The sequence below is a fragment of the Coccomyxa subellipsoidea genome, assembly GCF_000258705.1.
Source record: "Coccomyxa subellipsoidea C-169, whole genome shotgun sequence".
Taxonomy (NCBI): Eukaryota; Viridiplantae; Chlorophyta; class Trebouxiophyceae; family Coccomyxaceae; genus Coccomyxa; species Coccomyxa subellipsoidea.
In genome coordinates, this window is record NW_005178039.1 from 121978 (window position 1) to 140177 (window position 18200).

General features: G+C 51.4%; 3 protein-coding genes across 3 annotated transcripts; 2 read left to right on the forward strand and 1 right to left on the reverse strand.

Annotated features, from left to right (window-relative positions):
- Nucleotides 1–250: 250 nt before the first annotated feature.
- Nucleotides 251–3315, forward strand: COCSUDRAFT_61250 (light-harvesting chlorophyll a/b-binding protein Lhca3; the record flags this gene model as incomplete). The annotated part of the gene is made up of 7 exons (XM_005649486.1): nt 251–398; nt 781–874; nt 1102–1255; nt 1656–1754; nt 2379–2474; nt 2783–2869; nt 3169–3315. 7 exons carry the CDS (start codon nt 251–253, stop codon nt 3313–3315), a joined length of 825 nt encoding a protein of 274 aa, XP_005649543.1.
- Nucleotides 3316–5338: 2023 nt separating this feature from the next.
- COCSUDRAFT_40367 (hypothetical protein) lies at nt 5339–7910 on the forward strand (the record flags this gene model as incomplete). The annotated part of the gene is made up of 6 exons (XM_005649487.1): nt 5339–5479; nt 5578–5614; nt 6170–6395; nt 6710–6950; nt 7256–7408; nt 7800–7910. 6 exons carry the CDS (start codon nt 5339–5341, stop codon nt 7908–7910), a joined length of 909 nt encoding a protein of 302 aa, XP_005649544.1.
- A 1975-nt stretch (nt 7911–9885) lies between these two features.
- On the reverse strand, nt 9886–17932 carry COCSUDRAFT_61252 (RNI-like protein; the record flags this gene model as incomplete). Its single annotated transcript, XM_005649488.1, has 16 exons — nt 9886–10009; nt 10146–10276; nt 10559–10706; nt 11048–11147; nt 11617–11821; nt 12234–12374; nt 12749–12875; nt 13304–13532; nt 14080–14254; nt 14956–15186; nt 15544–15778; nt 16129–16244; nt 16546–16667; nt 16995–17175; nt 17730–17896; nt 17923–17932. 16 exons carry the CDS (start codon nt 17930–17932, stop codon nt 9886–9888), a joined length of 2442 nt encoding a protein of 813 aa, XP_005649545.1.
- Between the last annotated feature and the right edge of the window lie 268 nt (nt 17933–18200).

Genomic DNA, 18200 nt, shown 5'->3' on the forward strand with positions numbered 1-18200 from the left:
GAGGTGGGAATCTTGTCATTGAAGATCCAGCCCAAAAGGCTCTAGATTTGGCATGTGATGTGCAGGGGGATACGCGTAACGTCGCCTCGGCTTAAAAGGGGCATGCGAAGATTTGGATGAGCAGATCTGCTGCGGGTAACGTTGTGATTGGCTGCGAGCAAGCGACCACAGCGAACGCAGTCACTGTCAGATTGGATTGCAGGTGCATTCCTTTCGTGAAACAAATCCCAGGGAGCAGCAGTTGCCCGCGATGGCAGCCACCTTCACAGCTCTCAACGCAGCCCCGGCATTCCTGACCGGCAGGAAGGTGGTGAGCAAGGCTCGCGCGGGTCCTGCTCCCCGATCCACCTTCCAAGTCTCGGCAGCAGCTTCACAAGGCAGACGCCTGTGGGCTCCCGGTGCGTTGCTCAGCTGTCCTAGACAGCTGTGGCGCTGTTCGAGATCGACAGCTGATCGACAGGAGATAGGAGTGCTGGAAAAATTCCGTTTCCACAACCTAGACTTGCATGCAGATGCAGTGATTGATATGAATTGACAATGTTGTCAATACGCCGATGCACTGGAGTCTCCTGCTCAGTTGGGGGTCTTCCGAGGTGGATAAGACTGAGGTCTACCCACGCAAAGGGAGACTCTTAGTCTGCAGTCAATTGATCCGATCGTTGAGTCAAATCTCAATGCGTATTTAGTGTAGTTTGTGAGGTTCGCGTCCATCTAAGAAGACCAATTCTGATTGCCTCGCTCGAGGACCTCACTTGACCCACGTTCTTATCTGGGCTGCAGGTGTGGAGGCCCCATCGTACCTGAATGGCGAGCTAGCAGGAGACTACGGCTGGGACCCCCTCGGCCTGGGTGCCAAGCCCGAGGCCCTGAAGTGGTGCGTCCCTGGACACTGCCTGTCTCCTTTGTTCCTCACATTGCCACTCAATAGTCAGCTCATTCCAAGGAGCTGCAGTGGCCCCCTGTGGTGCCTGCCTCCTGTTAATACATCTCAAGTATGCACATCCTGCTTACTGGGGCAAACGCGAGGCATTGTCTCCAAGGCCCCTGGGCCGTGGCACATGCAAGGATGCTGACGGGATTGCATCTGGGGTGTGCGCGCAGGTACAGACAGGCAGAGCTGGTGCACGCGAGATGGGCGATGTTGGCAGTTGCTGGCATATTGGCGCAGGAGATCGTGAAGCCTGGTGTGTTCTTCTACAACGCCGGCCTGCCCGAGAACCTGCCCGGCATCAACTTTGGCGGCCCAGAGGGCAAGGTGGGCTGCCCAGCTCAGGGACTGACAACGGAACATACTCAATCAGAGAATCCCACCCCAATTTGCAAAGCGTGCAATAAACTTCAGAAGGGGTGCTCTCGTTTGACCCTGGGCAGCGTTGCAGAGGGGGCTTGGGAAGCTGTGCAGCATGGAGTGGGTTTGTGAGGATAATTGATGGACGTTCTCATGAAGGAGCCTTGTATGCAACTGTCCTGCTTGCATCTATGAACGACTACTCAGCAAGTCATTGGGATGCAATCAGCGAGTTTGGCATGGAGCCCATAAGTCACCGCAGCATGCTTTTGAGCGCATGAGATGGTCCTGTCCGGCAAAGGAAAAGTGCTTGCCGCGATTCACAGACGTGGGTGGTCAATCTTTCCTAAGCGGCTGGTGCTTCCAGGTGAACTTGGGCGGCCTCTTGGCGTGGGAGTTCCTTCTGTTCCACTGGGTAGAGGTCCGCCGCTGGCAGGACATCAAGAAGAAGGACTCTGTAAACCAGGTGAGCCCATTTATTTAATTTCCAAGTGCATTTGTAACGAGACTGGTGGGCAAACATGTGCAGCCAAGGATGTGCAGACTCGACAGCTGCATGCAGTCAGCCTTTGCTCCTTCAGCCTCCGTTAGGAGGGATGGCGTGATGTGATCACGGTCTTCGTGTCTTGATCCAAAGATCTGCGTAAAGACGTGCCGGATCTGTTAATGGAGATGTAAAGCTCATGGCCCTCTTTCCCGGAAGGGCAGTGGTGGGCGTTCACCAGTGGAGGGCCAATCTTCAACAGTAGATCACAGCTCCAGGTTCTGTTCACTTGGTGCTACTGCGTATGTGTTTTTGCTGCGCATCTCACAAGCGATGGAAGTGGCCGGCTCACTGCAGCACACCTGTTATCGAGTCATACTAAGATCTAAAAGACGAGCTGAAAGAAATCCAGTATGGGTGCACTTGAGTGCTTTGGAGAGTGCTTCGGGGGTCATTTGGCCGGGTGAAGGGCAGCAATGATGGGTATAAGAGGGAGGCCAACAGGGAGATGAGAAATAGGGTGCCATGCACTAACTGTCATGCACACTGTACTGGCACAACTACTACAATTTTGGAAGCTGAGGGAACCGGTTTGTTTCGGTGCAGGATCCTATCTTCAAGGGCAACAAGGTGCCCAACCCTGAGCTCGGATACCCCGGCGGCATCTTCGACCCCTTCGGCTTCTCCAAGGGCAACTTCAAGGTACATTAGTCACTATTAGTGGCCAAATTACTCAACAACATTCATCATATGTCAGTGTAGCTGACTGTGTCATTGTTCACATCGCTATGTAGCAACCTTGCACACTATCAAGCACCCAGCCTCGCAAGCATTACAGGATCAGGACTGCCTCAGTGTGACCCAGGCAGGACTTATATGCACGTGTGCTGATTACTTATTTTCGTGGGGTCAGTACTTTCATTGAAACCCCCATACAGAATTTCAGTGCCTATTTTTTTTATATTCAGGCACTAAGGAGTACATCTTAACCTGTCTGTGTGTTTCCACAGGAGGTGCAGACAAAGGAGATCAAGAACGGGCGGCTCGCGATGGTTGCCTTCGTGGGCTTCATCATCCAGGCACAGGCAACCGGACAGGTACTCTTCATTTGATTCCTGAGTTGATTTCTCATTCTCGCTGGCTTGCCGTGCTCGTACTTATCATTTCTTGCTCCTAGACCATGCTAGGGAGGCTCCTTTGGTGACCTTTGTGACAGTGCGATTCTGGCCTTGGCCAGGCCTTGCCAATCATGATTTGGTTGATCAAGTCCTGCAATGATAGATCTGAGGTCATACCTTGTCAGCTTCGGCACAAGAACCGGCATCTTGCAAGTCACCTGCTGGTGCAGCAGACATCGATGCCTGCAGTACTGAGAAGGCTGTGCTGTCATTTGCAGGGCCCGCTGGCCAACTTGGGCGCCCACCTGGCGAACCCCTTCGGCAACAACATCACCAAGAACATCGGCACATGCGCCATCCCCTCCTCAGTCGACGTCCAGGGAATCACCATCCCTCTCACATGCCTCTGGCCCGGCCACCAGTAGGCGGCGTTGCCTCCCGCATGCCCGCCAAAACAGGCGCCTGGGGGGTCCTGCCACCATCACGCTGCGTACCCTCCAGCCTGCTTGCCAAACCATGCACTTGGGGGGTCCTACCACCGTCAGGCGGCGTCGCATCTTTTCTGCAGCGGGACCTGATTGGGGAATATCCGCAACAACCTTGGACTAGCCTGGCAGTGCAGGTTGATGTTTGCATCGTGAATGCATGCATGCGCAGCGCTGCTGCACCGTGGTATTCTGCGCTCTTGAAAAACGCTTGCTAGCAGTTCAGGCTGCATAGCTCGGCGCGTCTCGGGTTTGTTGCAAGATGGAAAGGCTGATCATGGGTAGAGCAATGTGCTGTTCTCTTCTGGGGATTCTTTGAGGAGAAGGGTGCTCAGGCAGCAGTGCAGAGATCTGACTGTGCTGCAAATGCTTGCATCGAATGCCATTGTTGCTTTTATGGGCCTGATGATAATTTGTCGAGCACTTCTGTTGCACCAGGCAAAAAACTTCAAAAAAATGCTGCACCTATTGCTGTCGACAGGGAGTGAGCTCCCTTGCTGTCACCAAAGTACACTACCTTCAGCTACTGTACTGGGAAACCATTCCTGCGCCATTTTTTGTGGGGTCCATTCGTGCATGGCGGTGTTAGGGTGGGCATTCCTTGCTCTGTAGCATTGCCACGCAAGACATATATAGAAGTGCTGAGAAGATCAAACGTTGTAATCAACGAAGACTCCCCTTGCTGCCACAGTACTGCCACACATTCTAGAAGTACTTGCCCGCTGTCTTGCAACATGCATATGTGATGTTCTGTACCCATGGCATGCACTCGGTGCACATGCAACTGCAACTCACCTGAAGCTTGGTTGCAGGTTCCACGAAGCCCCTCACATGGTCAAGCGTCTGCAATAAACTCTCAAAGAGACTTGAGAACCATTTAAAAGATTTACTCTGCACACAGGCTATTGATCCTCACGAGTATGCTCAAGCACTTCTGAGGATGTCCTCTGCATCAGGCCAATATTGTTTTTTCTTTTATCATTTCATTTTTTTGGCTGTTATTGGATACTATCGCAATTATCAACCAGCATACCATCCATAGTGGCAGGGGTTCTCGGCAGGCGAGAACAGAGGAAATCCCACTGAACAACGTGCCAGCGCATATTGCCGAGGCATTAAATAAAAAGTTTTGGGTGTTTTGGAGATGTATCTCAGCCCTGCTATGACTGAACTAAATGCAGAAAATGGCACACATGCTGCTGGACCCACCCAAATCCTATATCCATGGGAACTGTAAAACAACTAAAATTTCTAGTGATGCTGCATTAGCTGTGCGAGGGGGACATGAACCTGGCACAGGATTTGACAGCCCCTAGGCATCCATGGAGGGATTCGAAAGTTCCCCTTGGGGTTTGGGAGGAATGCTCAAGGACACCCCAAAAATCTTCAAAGTCTGGCAAGGTAGCGAAATGGCCTTAGCTGAGAACTTAACCCCGAAGCCAGATTTGTCACTACAATGGGCAGAGAGAGGTGCCACATAGCCTCAGAAGCTTCCCATCATTTCTAAGAAGCTGCCCAATTGTGGCAGGCACTTCGGGCAGTTTGGGCACCGAGATCCGTGGGACTTCAGATTGGGAGAGAAACTCCCAAACTTTGGCCCAAATCGCTGTGAAGAACTTGTCCGCCCCTTCAAATCTGTGCTCTGCGATATTTTCGTCATGGATCTGACACCAGGCCCAGGAATTGACGTCCGTTTGATCCCCATGTTGACCCCTGAAGTTTTGCAAGCTCTGAGACCCTCGCTCTACGAGCCAGGTCGACCTCCCATCTCCCGCAAGACGTGAAGTGTATTCCCTCAATGTTTCATTATCTGAAATCCATCACGGAGAATTAGCTTACAGGTTATTCCTGAGAAGTGTTGCATGCTGTTCCAGGGATGAGTCTTCCTCGATCCCATGTATGTGGAATGTTCAACAGACCTGGTGATGACTTTTCTCGAGGAAAATGCTCGTACTGTGCCGCAATGGCCATCAGCTCTGAAGAACGCAGCGGTGCTATGAAGACTGTCATTGAAGGCGAACAGCTGCAACTGGAAATGATGCAGCTGCTGCAAATAACGCGTCCCTTCTCAGGAAGGCAAGAAGACTACGACAACATGGTGAAGGTATAATTCTTCGCTTTGATACGTCAAGCGCACCGTCTGACAGTCTTGCACAATGTAAACCCATGTGACCAACATTGCGTTGTGTGGGTGCCCTGCAGTGCCTGGTCAAGCTATTCAAGATATGCCTCCTGCAAGGTAAGAACTCTTCACTTCAAAGTTTTAACACACCAGCTGACAAAGGCAGTCTCTTAGTCCTGTGACAAACATGTGCTTTGTGTGGGTGCCCTGCTTCAGATTCCTGGTGTCCAAGGATCGACCATGACATCAGAATGCTGGTCAAGCTGTACGCCAACTTAACTTCGCCGAATTTCCCCCTCACCGCGACAGGTTTACATCCTTCCAATACTTGATTCTCGCACTCCTGAGCAGTCCCTCTTGTATAGGGGGACTGCTCAGAGCATTTAGAGACATGTGCTGGCGCTCAGTAGTTCAGCGCTGAATTGTGCCTGCATCGGCTGCCATCTGCTTCCTTGCATGTATCAGACAGTTGCTAAATCCGCTGGTAACACCATTTGCAACTTGCACAAGCATCTACTGTGCATGGGTACCTGACATCAGCTTGATAGCTGGCCTGGCCTGTCTTCGCATCCCTGTTTTGCATGTCATGTACTAGATTTGCTTCACCTAGGGGTCAAGCTGGTGCCTTAGGATCAAGTGGATTACATAATTACCCGGACCCTGGCTCTGCAGGTGAAGTGTACATAATTCCAGAGCTGAGCTACGAGGATGCATCCACCCGGGAGCGCATTACAGACAAGGCCAAACGCATAAACAGTGCGATGCAGATGCTGATAGCACTGCCCCTCTTTTCGTTGAAGGCAGATGATCGTGACGAATCTGGAGGCACAGCTCTTGCTCTTGTGGCCCTGGAAGCCCTCAAAAGGACCGATGTTGACTGGGACAGCATACTGCAAAGGTATACTCTCTCCTTTTCAAATCACCATTGCTTGAACTCATCACAGTCATGTACAGCATGATGTGTGAGACCTGATAGTGCCTGTGTTCAAGTTCCCCTGATCGAATTTGCTTGTCAATGCCTGAATTGCACCTTTGCAAGCTTGCTGCCATGCACGCCAGGGAAAAATCGCATAGAGCCTCTATGATGCATTTAGCATCTTCCCGCAGCGTCATCAGTGCAATGAGATTTCTCGTTGCATCTCAGTTCAACGCATCTCAATCCGAGATCAAGAGGATTGAATCTTCCTCTCAGAGATTCTGTTCCTGGTCCAGGCACGGACTGACAGCGGTCCAAGTGGAGACAGTGATGCGCATGGCCCTCGCCCACGGCCTTACACTGTTAGGGAACCGGGACAACCTGCCCTCACAGATAAACTCCAGGGTGGTCTCAGACAGGGGCAGCAACGTGCGGAGGATGAAGGAAATCAGTCCCAGTGAAAACTGGCCCTGGACCAGTCACTATGCGGCCAGTTACCAATTGAACATAAAGCGCGACCCAGTGCAAGCCTACCGGGTACAGTACCTAGCCTAAGCTCAATTTCACTGCCGTGCAACAGTCATAAAAAGTGGAATCCTGTCATATGCCCCTCTGCGCGTTTGGCGCTTGTCTGCAAGTGAGCTTCTGTTTTGTACACGTTCAAAGATGACTGCATGTTGGCATGCAGCCATGCATGCGGGTCATCCTCTTCCATCTGTAGTGTGTCTGATACAAAGCACTGGCACGAGCGCCTGTGATAGGTGCACATGTTCTTGTGCTGCCCATCCTAAGCATTGCACTGGGAGTGCGACTGATACTGAATATGTCAACGTTTGCTGCAGGAACTCTTGCCAGGGCTGAGATGCGCTGACGAGCAAAACAATGAGCTCAAGGCGACCCCCCTACGTTTGATGCAGTGCCAGCTCATGCTCATCAATGGCAGCCGGCCAGACAAGAGGATTCGAGTGTCTACCTTCCTCGAATGTGCCAAAAAGGTGCGCTGTGTGCACTGTTTTGTGGTGCCACATGCACCTAAAAATCCCAAATCTGAAGGAATGACATTGACGTCTTCCGCTGGTCCTTGCCTTTTGTGTGAGACGGAGTGCTGGCCCTGCACAAGGGGCACGCCTGTGCAATTGCAACTACACCATCAAGCTGGCCAATATTGATACTTGGAGACATTAATAGCAATCCAGCCCTGCTAGGAGCTGGGAACCTTGAGCTGCCCAGGTCGCAGCAAGGGCATCCCCATCGAGGCACAGTGCGAAAATTGGCCACTGTGATGAATTTTGCCGTCACAGAATGCGCCAATCATATCAAGATTCCACTGTATCAAAGTGGTCATTCATAGTCCTGACAGGATGCCAAGAAGTCATTGGTGATCAGGCCAAGGATGGCGTGAAATTGCTCGACAGCTGGGGCGAGTTCCGCTGCAGAAAGACTGGGATCCTGCTGCCACTGCACGTCAAGTATCTGGCAGAGGCTGACGGCTACTGAATGACCCTGGGAATGGCAGCGCGGATGAAGGACAGCGTCAAGCTTGACCCCTCCTTTGCAGACAGAGAGCTTCCTCGATTCACGCAGCAGGAAGTCATGGAATCACTCGCATATGTTAGGTGAGCAGCTCTGCTGGGTAACCCAGTCACTCCTGATAGCTCTTGGAATTCAAGTGAGATGTCTCTATGACAGCATGCCGTGCCTTGCCGACCCTCACATATACAGCAAAGTCATGCTTTTCACCGAAGCGCTTGAACCTCTTTACATGATTTAGCGCGAATGATCCCAAGACTTTTTAAAGCTTTTACTGAGGAGGTTTCTGTCCACATGCTGCGTTCATCTGGACAGAAACACTCCAGAAACACTTGTCAAGGATATTTGAGCACACTATATGCAGAGGATGAACATGGATGGTGATACTATGCAGATGCGACAACTGCCGGGAGCATAATCACAAGCTGCAGCTCTGTCAGCGCTGCAAGCGTGTCAGGTACTGCGACAGGAACTGTCAGAGAAGGCACTGGGTGAGCCAGCATAAGATGGAGTGTATTCAAGCAGCCTAGAGGGAGATCTTGCTTGTTGGAGAACGACTGCAGCTTTCCCAGTTGATGTCGGCTGGTTTTATCATGGGAAGGGTCAATCTTGAGCACTTGCCTGGGAAAGCATAGCGCAGGATGTGAGTGCACTGCGCGAGCAGAAGATGAACCTGTGCTGGTGGCAGAGCTTGCAGAACTCAAGTTTCTGGGAAAATTTGAGCTTTGCAAAGCAACCTTTTGTTGCAGAGTTGTGCCTCGGTGAGGCTCATGATCAGTGAGCAGCTGAGGAAACTTGCACATGACCAAGCCTTCAAGCATTTGCTTGTTGTAGTCTCTCAAGCTGAGAGTCTCAATATTTTAATTTGATTTATTTTGATTTTGCAAGAGGAGCAGGAGTGTACACATCGCTAAATAGGGCATGAACATGTTCAGTTGAGAACCAGCTGAAAATGGCTGGCATTTTGTGAAGAGGCAAGGCTGGTGGGCAGAGGTGAGGCAGAAGTGGAAGAATGTGCACTGGAAAACACGTCTGTACGCCTGGGGATTATTGTAGTCTTACAGAACAGAGATCAGCCAAATTACTGGAATTTATGTAACTTGACTGGGACTGACTGACTGACTGTTCCACAAGCTTTATATTCAGGGTTCCCGATATTGTTATCACCATGATGTGTGATATGAAGTGTAGCTCATGATGCGACAAATGTATTATGATGAGGAAATAATGAAACCTTTTGGAATTCAGACATGCAGCATATGGCGCCACAGTTATTGCAAAGGCAGTGTTGTATTGTGCAGCATCCTTTACAGATGTGCGCTGGCATCATCCCTACAAACAGATGAGCACTGCAATCAAATATGCAAAAGCTTGAATTGAGACACTTCAGCCATTCTCTCATCGAGTTCGCGCAGCTACAAACAAAAATCATGTCAACATCGGTCTAAACCTGGTCAGAGTCAAGCCATATGGCCAACTCAGCTGTGAAAACAAGTTCTTCAATCACTCATATGGTGTTCACCTTTCCAGGATCCTTGCATGCATGCTCCCTTCCAATCTGCCACCATTTTCTACAAGCCAAGCTTTCCATGGCAACAACAACTTTCATGCACTGTCACTGACCAACCTCCATTGTCATGTGTCATGTCATGTTCAAGTAAAGTACATGCCCACATTCATTTTCTGAAGTCCTTCCTCAAGGATAGCCCATAGACCCCTCTCAGAGCCCGTAAGCTGCAAGAAACAGTTTGCAGCGCAATCAGCAGGCAGCATGATGAGCACTTTGCAGCCTTGCAGCAAAACACCGCTTGCCGGTGTGCAAGGAGGAAAGGAGTCTCCCTGCACTCATGAAGAAGAAATATACTCCTTCACACCCACCCAAGGGAACCCCATGCAACAGATGCCCGCTTGCAACACCCAATATCCAGGCAACTATATCCAGTCAGCGCCCCAACGGGCACGTCCCTGACTGGATGGCACCTCGGCTCGGCGGCGGGTGCGCGCATGTGAGGGAATGCCCTTTGCCGGCCGTGTACAGCGGAGGGAACGCCGCTCCACAGTCGTGGCTGTGTGCCCAGAAGGGAACACCGCTCATTGGCCGACGCGCGAGAAAGGGAACGCCGCTCCCCAGTTGCGGCTGTGCCCGGGAGAGAACGCCGCTTTCCCCTTGCGCCGGCGCGCGGAGAAGGGAACGCCGCTCACCGCTGGCCGGAGCCGAAGCCCTCCATGTGGCGAGTGCTCTCGCTCATTTCGAGGCCGTCGTTGAAACGCTCGAACTTGTTGCCGCCGCCGATTTTGAGGCCACCCAGGCCCCCGCCGCTCTTGCCGCCCGCCTGGCGCGAAACCGACGCATGAGTAAGTGTTACTACACGACCATCAACACACTGCCTATTCTAGAGCGCAGATCTTTATGCAGGCAAGGAAGCCCTTTTAGAGGCACCTTAAAACTGAAAGTCCTATGATTCAGCTTGCATGCGTGCTTGCAAGCGAGAAGGACATGCAAGGCACTGCAAGCAGAGGAAGTCTTTAAATACTGGACAATGAGAGATGCAGACCTGAAGGCAATGCGGTTGCCAGAAGTTTCAAAGATTTAAGATTGGAATTTGAGGTCTCACCTGGTTTGGCGCGCCGGATACCCTCTTCCTCCGGCAGACGACCAGAAATGCAATGACCGCCGTGAGCGCCAAAGCAAGCAGAACTCCAATCACAATGCCAGCGACCTGGCCGCCGTTCAATCCCTGCTTGCTGCCATTCTGCGGCGCCCTGCGCACAGCAAAACCATGCCAGCCTCGTCACCTGGTAGTTCCTGCCTCCTTAGTGCTGGATCTACCCCACAAATTTCACAAATTATCTACCATGTTGCCCTTGCCCAGCAAGATAGACGCTGGTAGTGCTGAATTTATTCTGCAGCAGATACTGGGCCAGTGCTGTACAGAGGATGGGAGCAGATAGTGGTGGTGCTTATTTTCTAAAATTCACATACGAGCATGCGCACATGGGAACCAGGCTTTGCAGCAAGTGCACACGTCTGTGCAAAGGGTACACCAAGACAGCAAGCATACCGATGTGTGTGCAGGATCAATAAAGACAGGTAAGGTGTTCACCTCTGGATGTCAACAGGCTGACCGGCTGAGACTGCATTGGCAGATGTCCTGCCACTCGGGTCTCCTGGCAGGCTGACCTGTCCATTGGGGTACGTGCCACCTGTACCCACAAAATACAACATGAATCAGCATCCACATCTTTTCGACATTGTGTCACCAGAAGAGGTGCGCATTACCATTCGTGATTTGCTCAACACGCAGCAAATTTTTACATCACAGCCGCAGACAACAAATGCTGTGAATTTCTCTGAACCTGGGCCTCAAGCAGAGCTCAAGCCTTCCTGACACGTCGAATGTAGCAGAAGCAAGGGGAATAGAACAAGAGGAACTGGCGAGTGCGCCCTGCAAACGGACAAGCTCTGGCAACTTGAAGGCTCTACAAGGCAATATCTCACTCCAGGCCTGAGGGCAAAGCAGCACAAAGGCCAAGGCATGCAGAGATTTTCAAAGTGTCTTGTTTGTTGCACGTATTGCTCTTGTGCCAAGAAGCCCTCAGTTCTCACTCCCGGGCTCTGGCACTGCCTTCATGTCTGCACTGCTTTCATCTATAACATGTGAAATTTCCGCACCTGGGTAGACCATCTGGCCGGGCAGGCTTCCATTGTTGGAGGGCAGGGTGGCATTAGTTCTGGGCAGCCCACCGACAGCTGTGCGCGATCCAGGGGTGGTTGTTCCGAGCGGGGGGAGCTGACTCGGCGAGGGAGCCGCCCCCGGCAGGCAGATGTCGTTTATGTAGCTCTGCTGCGCGTTGCAGGAGTAGGTGAAATTGTTTCCCTGCGCAGAACAGCAGCCAATTATACCAGATTCTGAGAAGTACCCATTCCAGATGATTCCACATAGTCTAGAGGTACAGGGTTGTGAATTTGGTAAACACGGTGCCCACAAAGCGGCAGCAAAGAGACAATAGGGCAGCAGTCAAGGCCTTAGCAATTAAAAAAAAGACATGTGCAATGCAAAGGCTGGGCATTAAAAGGTAAGGTGGCAACTGTGAGGAGAAACAACCCCAATGTACACCTTAGATTTTGTACTGACTGAGCATTCGAGATGGGTCAGCCATGCAGCAGGTTGCCAGGAAAGCACAGCCTTGTATAGCTAACGCATCCTATGAGGACTGGCACACACTCCGACATGTAGTAGCACAAGAAATCCAGTCCTGAGAAAGGACAAGTAAAAAAAAGGAACTTACCGCGATGAAGATCCCGCGCTGCGCATACTCGGGCACGTTTGTGAAGTCCAGGAAGCTGGGAAGACGGCCGCTGAAGTTGTTGTAGCTCACGTCGAAGACATGCATCAGGATCTCTCCGTCCGCAAACTGCAGCGGCTTGAGCTGCAGCACGAGGCACACCACAAAGAGCGTCAAGCAGTGTTCACGGGGATGCCAAGGTCTGCCAGACTTCCTTGTCCAATTTCTATTGTAAATGGTCACGTTTGAGAGTTGCATGCATTACTACATGGAGATATGCGCCTTGCATGAGTGCAGGTGAAAATTTGAAAGCCAACAGTCAAGCCTCTCATACCTGCAGGTGGGAAAAGTTAACCCACCCGATCTTGTCCCGTGCAAATACGGATGGCGAACATAAGCAAAAAGTATACAAGAAGTACTTGTTCTAGCTCTGCGTCTAACAGCCCAAACTGGAAGACAGCAGAAACAGCACATCACATAAGAGGGGAGAAGCGCAGCAACAGAAGAGCAGGATTCACCGTGAAGACTCCGCTCCTGCTGAAGGCAGAGGGCAGCGAACCGGAGAATGCGTTGTGGGAAATGTTCATCGCGCGCAGGGCCGGGAAATAGTCCCTGCCCACTGTGGCATTGGTCGGCAGCGGGCCGCTGCAGCACAGCAACCCGACAACATATCAGTCACCACGCATCTTTGCAAGGTAGTACACTTCATACTTCCTTTGGTTGAACAAAGGGCTTCTCATATGACGGCAGCGGTGCTTGACTTGATGAACCTCGCTGTCTCACGATGCATTGCCTTCAATTTGCTAAAATTAGCAACAAGCAAGTAAATGATTCCTCGATAGCCACAGAAAAATGATGCCGTATGTTGCTTAGGAAGTCTGCACCAGACCTCAGCATGACGACAGCCGCACAGTGAACCGTGCACAATGGAATATTCTCACGACTCAACTGTGCACAAAAAATGGTAACCTTACTCACGTGCAAGGCGCTCGCTTAGAGTTGACCACGGACATTTTGACCGAAGCCAATACCACCATACATGAATTAACAAGAGGAGAAGGAAACACGCGCACCTGAGGGTGTTGTTGTTGATGACAAGGAAGGTGAGCTGGGGGGCAGCTGCAAGAGCCGCCGGGAAGCCGCCGGAGAAGTTGTTGAAGGAGAGGCGCACGTTGACCAATGATGAGTTGACCACAGTGGGGTAACCGGTTATCCACTCGTCTGGGAGCAAGCTCAGTCGGTTGCCCTTCACATCCAAAGTCTCCAGGTTTGTGTTTGTCGCCAGCGCGCTCGGAATGCTGCCTGTTGGATGGCACAGGACAAGCTTGTCAACACCGTCTTCCTACATTTGAAGTGGAGCCCTGCGGCTGATTGAATGTTAAAGAAAGCGAAAAATGAGCTGAAAGAAATCGTCTTCTCACATGTGAAGTGGAGCCCTGCGGCTAATTGAGGGTGAAAAGAAAGCAAAAAACAAAGGAAAAATAAGAAAAAGGTAAAAAGAGGAAAAAATTCTCAAAGATAGCACCCAGATGGCTGAGGGCAATGCGCCAATACATAGATAGACAAGGCATCTGCGGCAAGAGCAAAGCAATAAGAGCCACAGGCCACACGGGTGACAGACTGCTGCAAGCAGGAAAACGCTGCATATATAAAAACTGATGTGCGATGTTTCAGAATGCATGGCATGCACAACAAAAAAAATATGCTCGTTTCAGTTTTCCGCGCTTATCCTAAGGAGGGTGGCATACAATTGTACTCCTAGACCAATTACTTGACACAATTATAAGCATCCTGCAAGCGCGTGCAAACATTTTTAAAGGTGCCTCTCAGGTTTGAGAGCGGTGCGCACCTGTGAGCTTGTTGAACTTGAGAATGGCGTATTTGAGGGTGGTGATGTTTCCAAGGGAGGCCGGGATGGTGCCAAAGATTGCGTTGTTGGTAATGTCAAAGTTGCTCAGCTGCTTTGCATTGCCGATGGACGCAGGAATCACACCCGTAAGCTGGTTGTTGTACGCTGTCAGAACCTGCGCGCAGTAGAATTCGAAATTGAATTGAATTCGAATCCGAATTCGAATTCGGGTCACCATGAGATTGAGACTTGGGCTCTTAAATGCAGGAGACTTGAAAGGATAGATGTGAACATACAGAGCAGAGCATCGAGTTCAGTTCATAGCCTTGTGAGTGGACATCATGGGCAGGCAACAACAGCACAGTACTTACTGCCAGCTCACTTGCAATGCTGAGCCATGCTTTCCTTGCCAAGATTTGCCATGTTCATATATTCCAAGAACAAAAAATAAAGGCTGGAGTAGACAAGTGACAAGGGTGTTGTTATAGAAAAAGATGAGGGCAAGAGGAGCCTGCCTGCAGCTTGGAAGAGGGCGCAATGACATTGGGAATGGAGCCAGTGAGGTTGTTGTTACCTGCGCACAGAAGACAACTCGTGTAAGCAAAGCACACATAACAGATGCAGGACAGCAATCACTTGCAGCCAAGTAGCAATCCATCATATTGCACAGAGATGCCAGAAAGGCTCCTGCTGGTGCATGGGAGCTTGATGCAACAGGCATTGCCACAGAAATCACAACTTTTCAAGGTTGCATTGATTGAGAATTCTCCCCATCGAGACAAAGCCAGTCTGAAATTATGGAAATCAGACATTGGCACATACTGCAATTTGGCAAATGGACATTGAAATTTGAAAAGTTGCCTCACCCAAGTGCACCTCAACAAGGCGGCTGCCATTGTTCAGCAGGCAGGCAGGAACGCCCCCGGTCAGACCCACGCCCTCAATGGTCAGAGTATTGAGTGACCGCTTTGCCAGCTGGCACAGACCTCCGCCCGTTACGGACAGCGCCGGCGTCAACGGTCCGCTGAGCCCGCTGTTACGGTACAGGTTGACATGGCGCAGGCTCTTCGCGTTCGCCAGAGCAGAGAACACATCTATCGCCGTCCCCTGCAGCAATGCGAAATTACATAACTTCACTATACCGATGTTAGCGTCCCAATATATACACATGAGCTCCTCGTGTCATGAAAGAACTACTGCTGCAACGCCCTTTTTCAAGCATATCTCGAGAGCGGCAAGAGGGTACTTGTAAGCAAAAGAGCACGCTTCTTTCAGCAAACAATGGACACAATTCTTCACCATGCAGCTGATAGCATTGCTGTGGACAATAAGATTAGGAATTGCTGCTGTCCGCTGGGACAATACTGCACCAGTGCCACACCAGTGCCACACAAATCCGGGGATCTGCTCTCACAAGACCGCTGAGAAAGAAAGAAAGCAACAAGTTGGGCAAGGGAGGCGCACCGTCATGTTAGGGTTGCGGCCGAGGTTAAGGGTGGTCAAGCTAGTAAACACCGCCAGGTCAGTGGCGGGGAAGGGGCACTGAAGGTTATAGCCGCGCATGTCCAGTCTTAGCAGAGTTCCATTGGCCGTGCAAATTTGCCCCGGGAAACGGCACCAATCGGTGAACAGCTTGCCTCCCTCCTTCGCGTTGCGAGCCTTCCAGTCGCTGCAGACTGCAGCGGAGCCCACGCAGCAGCTGCAGATTCAAAAGGAACGAGTGTCAGAGCGTGGGCAAGAACAACACTTAGCAGACAGCTGCAGAGCCGATGCAGCAGCTGCAGGTTTGCCTGGCAAAACCCCGTCAGAAAGTACCGTTCACAGCCTCAGTGGCAGAATGGTGCATAATTACCAGGGGTTCCTGCCAACCGCTGCCGACTGCCTCGGAGCCGATGCAGCAGCTGCAATCTGGAACAGCTGAATGTCAAGACATTACAAGGCTCCCACACTATGCCTGGTGGACCCTTATGATGAGTATCGGAAGGCAAGCGCGCTGTTCTTACTACTAGTTGAGACTTGCTTTGTCAAATTTGGATTCAAGGCACCCACCTGTTGAAGATGTTGGAGAGGGCTCGCTGCTCGAGGGGAGACAGGGCGCCCGAGTTGTTGATGAGGTCAGCCTCCATCCTGTACGCCACCTGGCGCGCGGGGTCCATGTTTATGACCTGCCGACAGGGGGGACCGCGCGTTAGTTATCAATGCATACAAATTTCCGAGCCCCCCAACCGTACCCCTTCGAGCAGTCCATCCATAATACGCATGTCTGAATTTCCCTTTGTTTCCAGCAGCTGCGCTCACTTGGTTGTGCAAAATCCCACGACATGCCTGAGGGACAAACTGACAATATAGCGACACTCCAGCTGACACCTCTTTTTCATGCTCCACGCCTCGTTTAGCGCCCAGAGCCCTACTGTTCCTGACTTGGCTGCGAACTGAACAATTCGAGGGGTTTCAGGTGGCGCGCACCGAGCAGATGAAGTAGGGCTGGTAGTTGTTGTATGCGGTGGTGTTTGGCTCGCGCGCGTATGGGGGCCGATACAGGCGGTCATTCTTGCTGATGAACACCGTGTCCACATCGTTTGACAGGTCTGCGCACAGACACTCTCATTGAGCTTCGATTTCGCACAATACCTGGCTGTGATATTCCCAAGAAAGCGCCAGGTTTCAGGCTAGTCAGTTTTCATGAATAGGTGGTTTGGGTCATAGTTTCTCTCTGTGATCCAAGCACCAATGTGACGTATACAAAAGCCACCAATATGGCAGAAAACAGCTTTTTCTGAGAGGCAGGAAGCAAATTTGTTAAACGTGGCACATTTGAAGAGGCAGGGGACACAGTCTCTGTCACTACTTACAGTACTTCTCCAAGCTCATAAAATGCAACAATTTGTGGCGAAGGGAATTAAAAGAAGCTGCACCTGACTGCCAGATGGCATAGCCGGGTTGCGGGTAGTTGGCATTAACATCGGCGTATTGCCCCCAGCCGGGGTTGCAGTAGAGGCCCACATCGGTCGATTCCCCCAGGACCTCCAGGGTGATGAAGATGTCAGGGTCTGACTGGCCTTGCGGCACCGGGATACCGTACAGGTTTGCATAGAACTGCGCGCATGGGATAACACACATGTCAAACATCGAAAGACGCATATAACAAGCATGATATATTGACAAGAAGGATAGTGTGTGCTATCTTTGCTGCATTCCACAGTGCTCACAGCACTGCAGGAGAGGAGGGAGCATCAAATTCAGGTCAGAAGGTTGGTCAAAGCTTTTTGGCACATAACAGCCTTGATCGAGCGTTGCAGAGGCAATTATTCAACAGACAGATCTGCCCCTGACACCCAAGCGGCCATTTTCATGCTGTCTGCCAGGCAACCGATCCCACTGCAGCATGGGTTCACAGCCAAATGCTTAGCTGAGTAGGGCCTCTCACTGCTGCAGCAACCATTGGTGGAATCATACAGTACATAAACACGCCATGTTCCAACGCGAGGGAGCCGCAGCAGCACTCATCGGCTCAAGCGACTCCTGCTTGTTGCCAGAGGTGCCAAACGCCAGTGATTTGCATTTTGTGCAAAAATGACACAGCCTCGCTGTTTCAAAGAACTCCCCAGCTCCAGAGAGCCGGTTCTTCTGGTGCAGCGAATTTGACTCACCGGCTCGAGCGAGTCCTGCTTCTTGTAGATAGGCCCGACCCCGGTAAACTGCGTCTCGCCAAACGAGGTGTTCTGCGCCGCCGCGGCCGCCGCCGGCCCAAGCGGGCCGAGGGGGGCGAGCGCCGACACGGTCGGGGCTGGGGCTGGTGCCGTAACGGGGAACGCGCCTGCGCAGGGGGGTCACAGGTTCAACCCCCGGCCATGACTCACTTTTTATGGGTTGTGCACGCAGTATAAAAAGGTAATAATATAAAAAATAATGCCAGGCAGCGGCGTGCCCTCCCACACCCTAATTACTGAAGTTCAGTTACTGACGTAGCAAGTGCAGATGTATTAGACGCACTGTATTGTTGATGCGAAAGCAGTGCGAGCGCCAAAAAGTATGTAGAAATATGCTTGGATTGCACTGTGCAATATGTACAGGAATGTGGTGAGCTACGAGGTGACAAGGTGACAGGAGGCTGTGCAAGA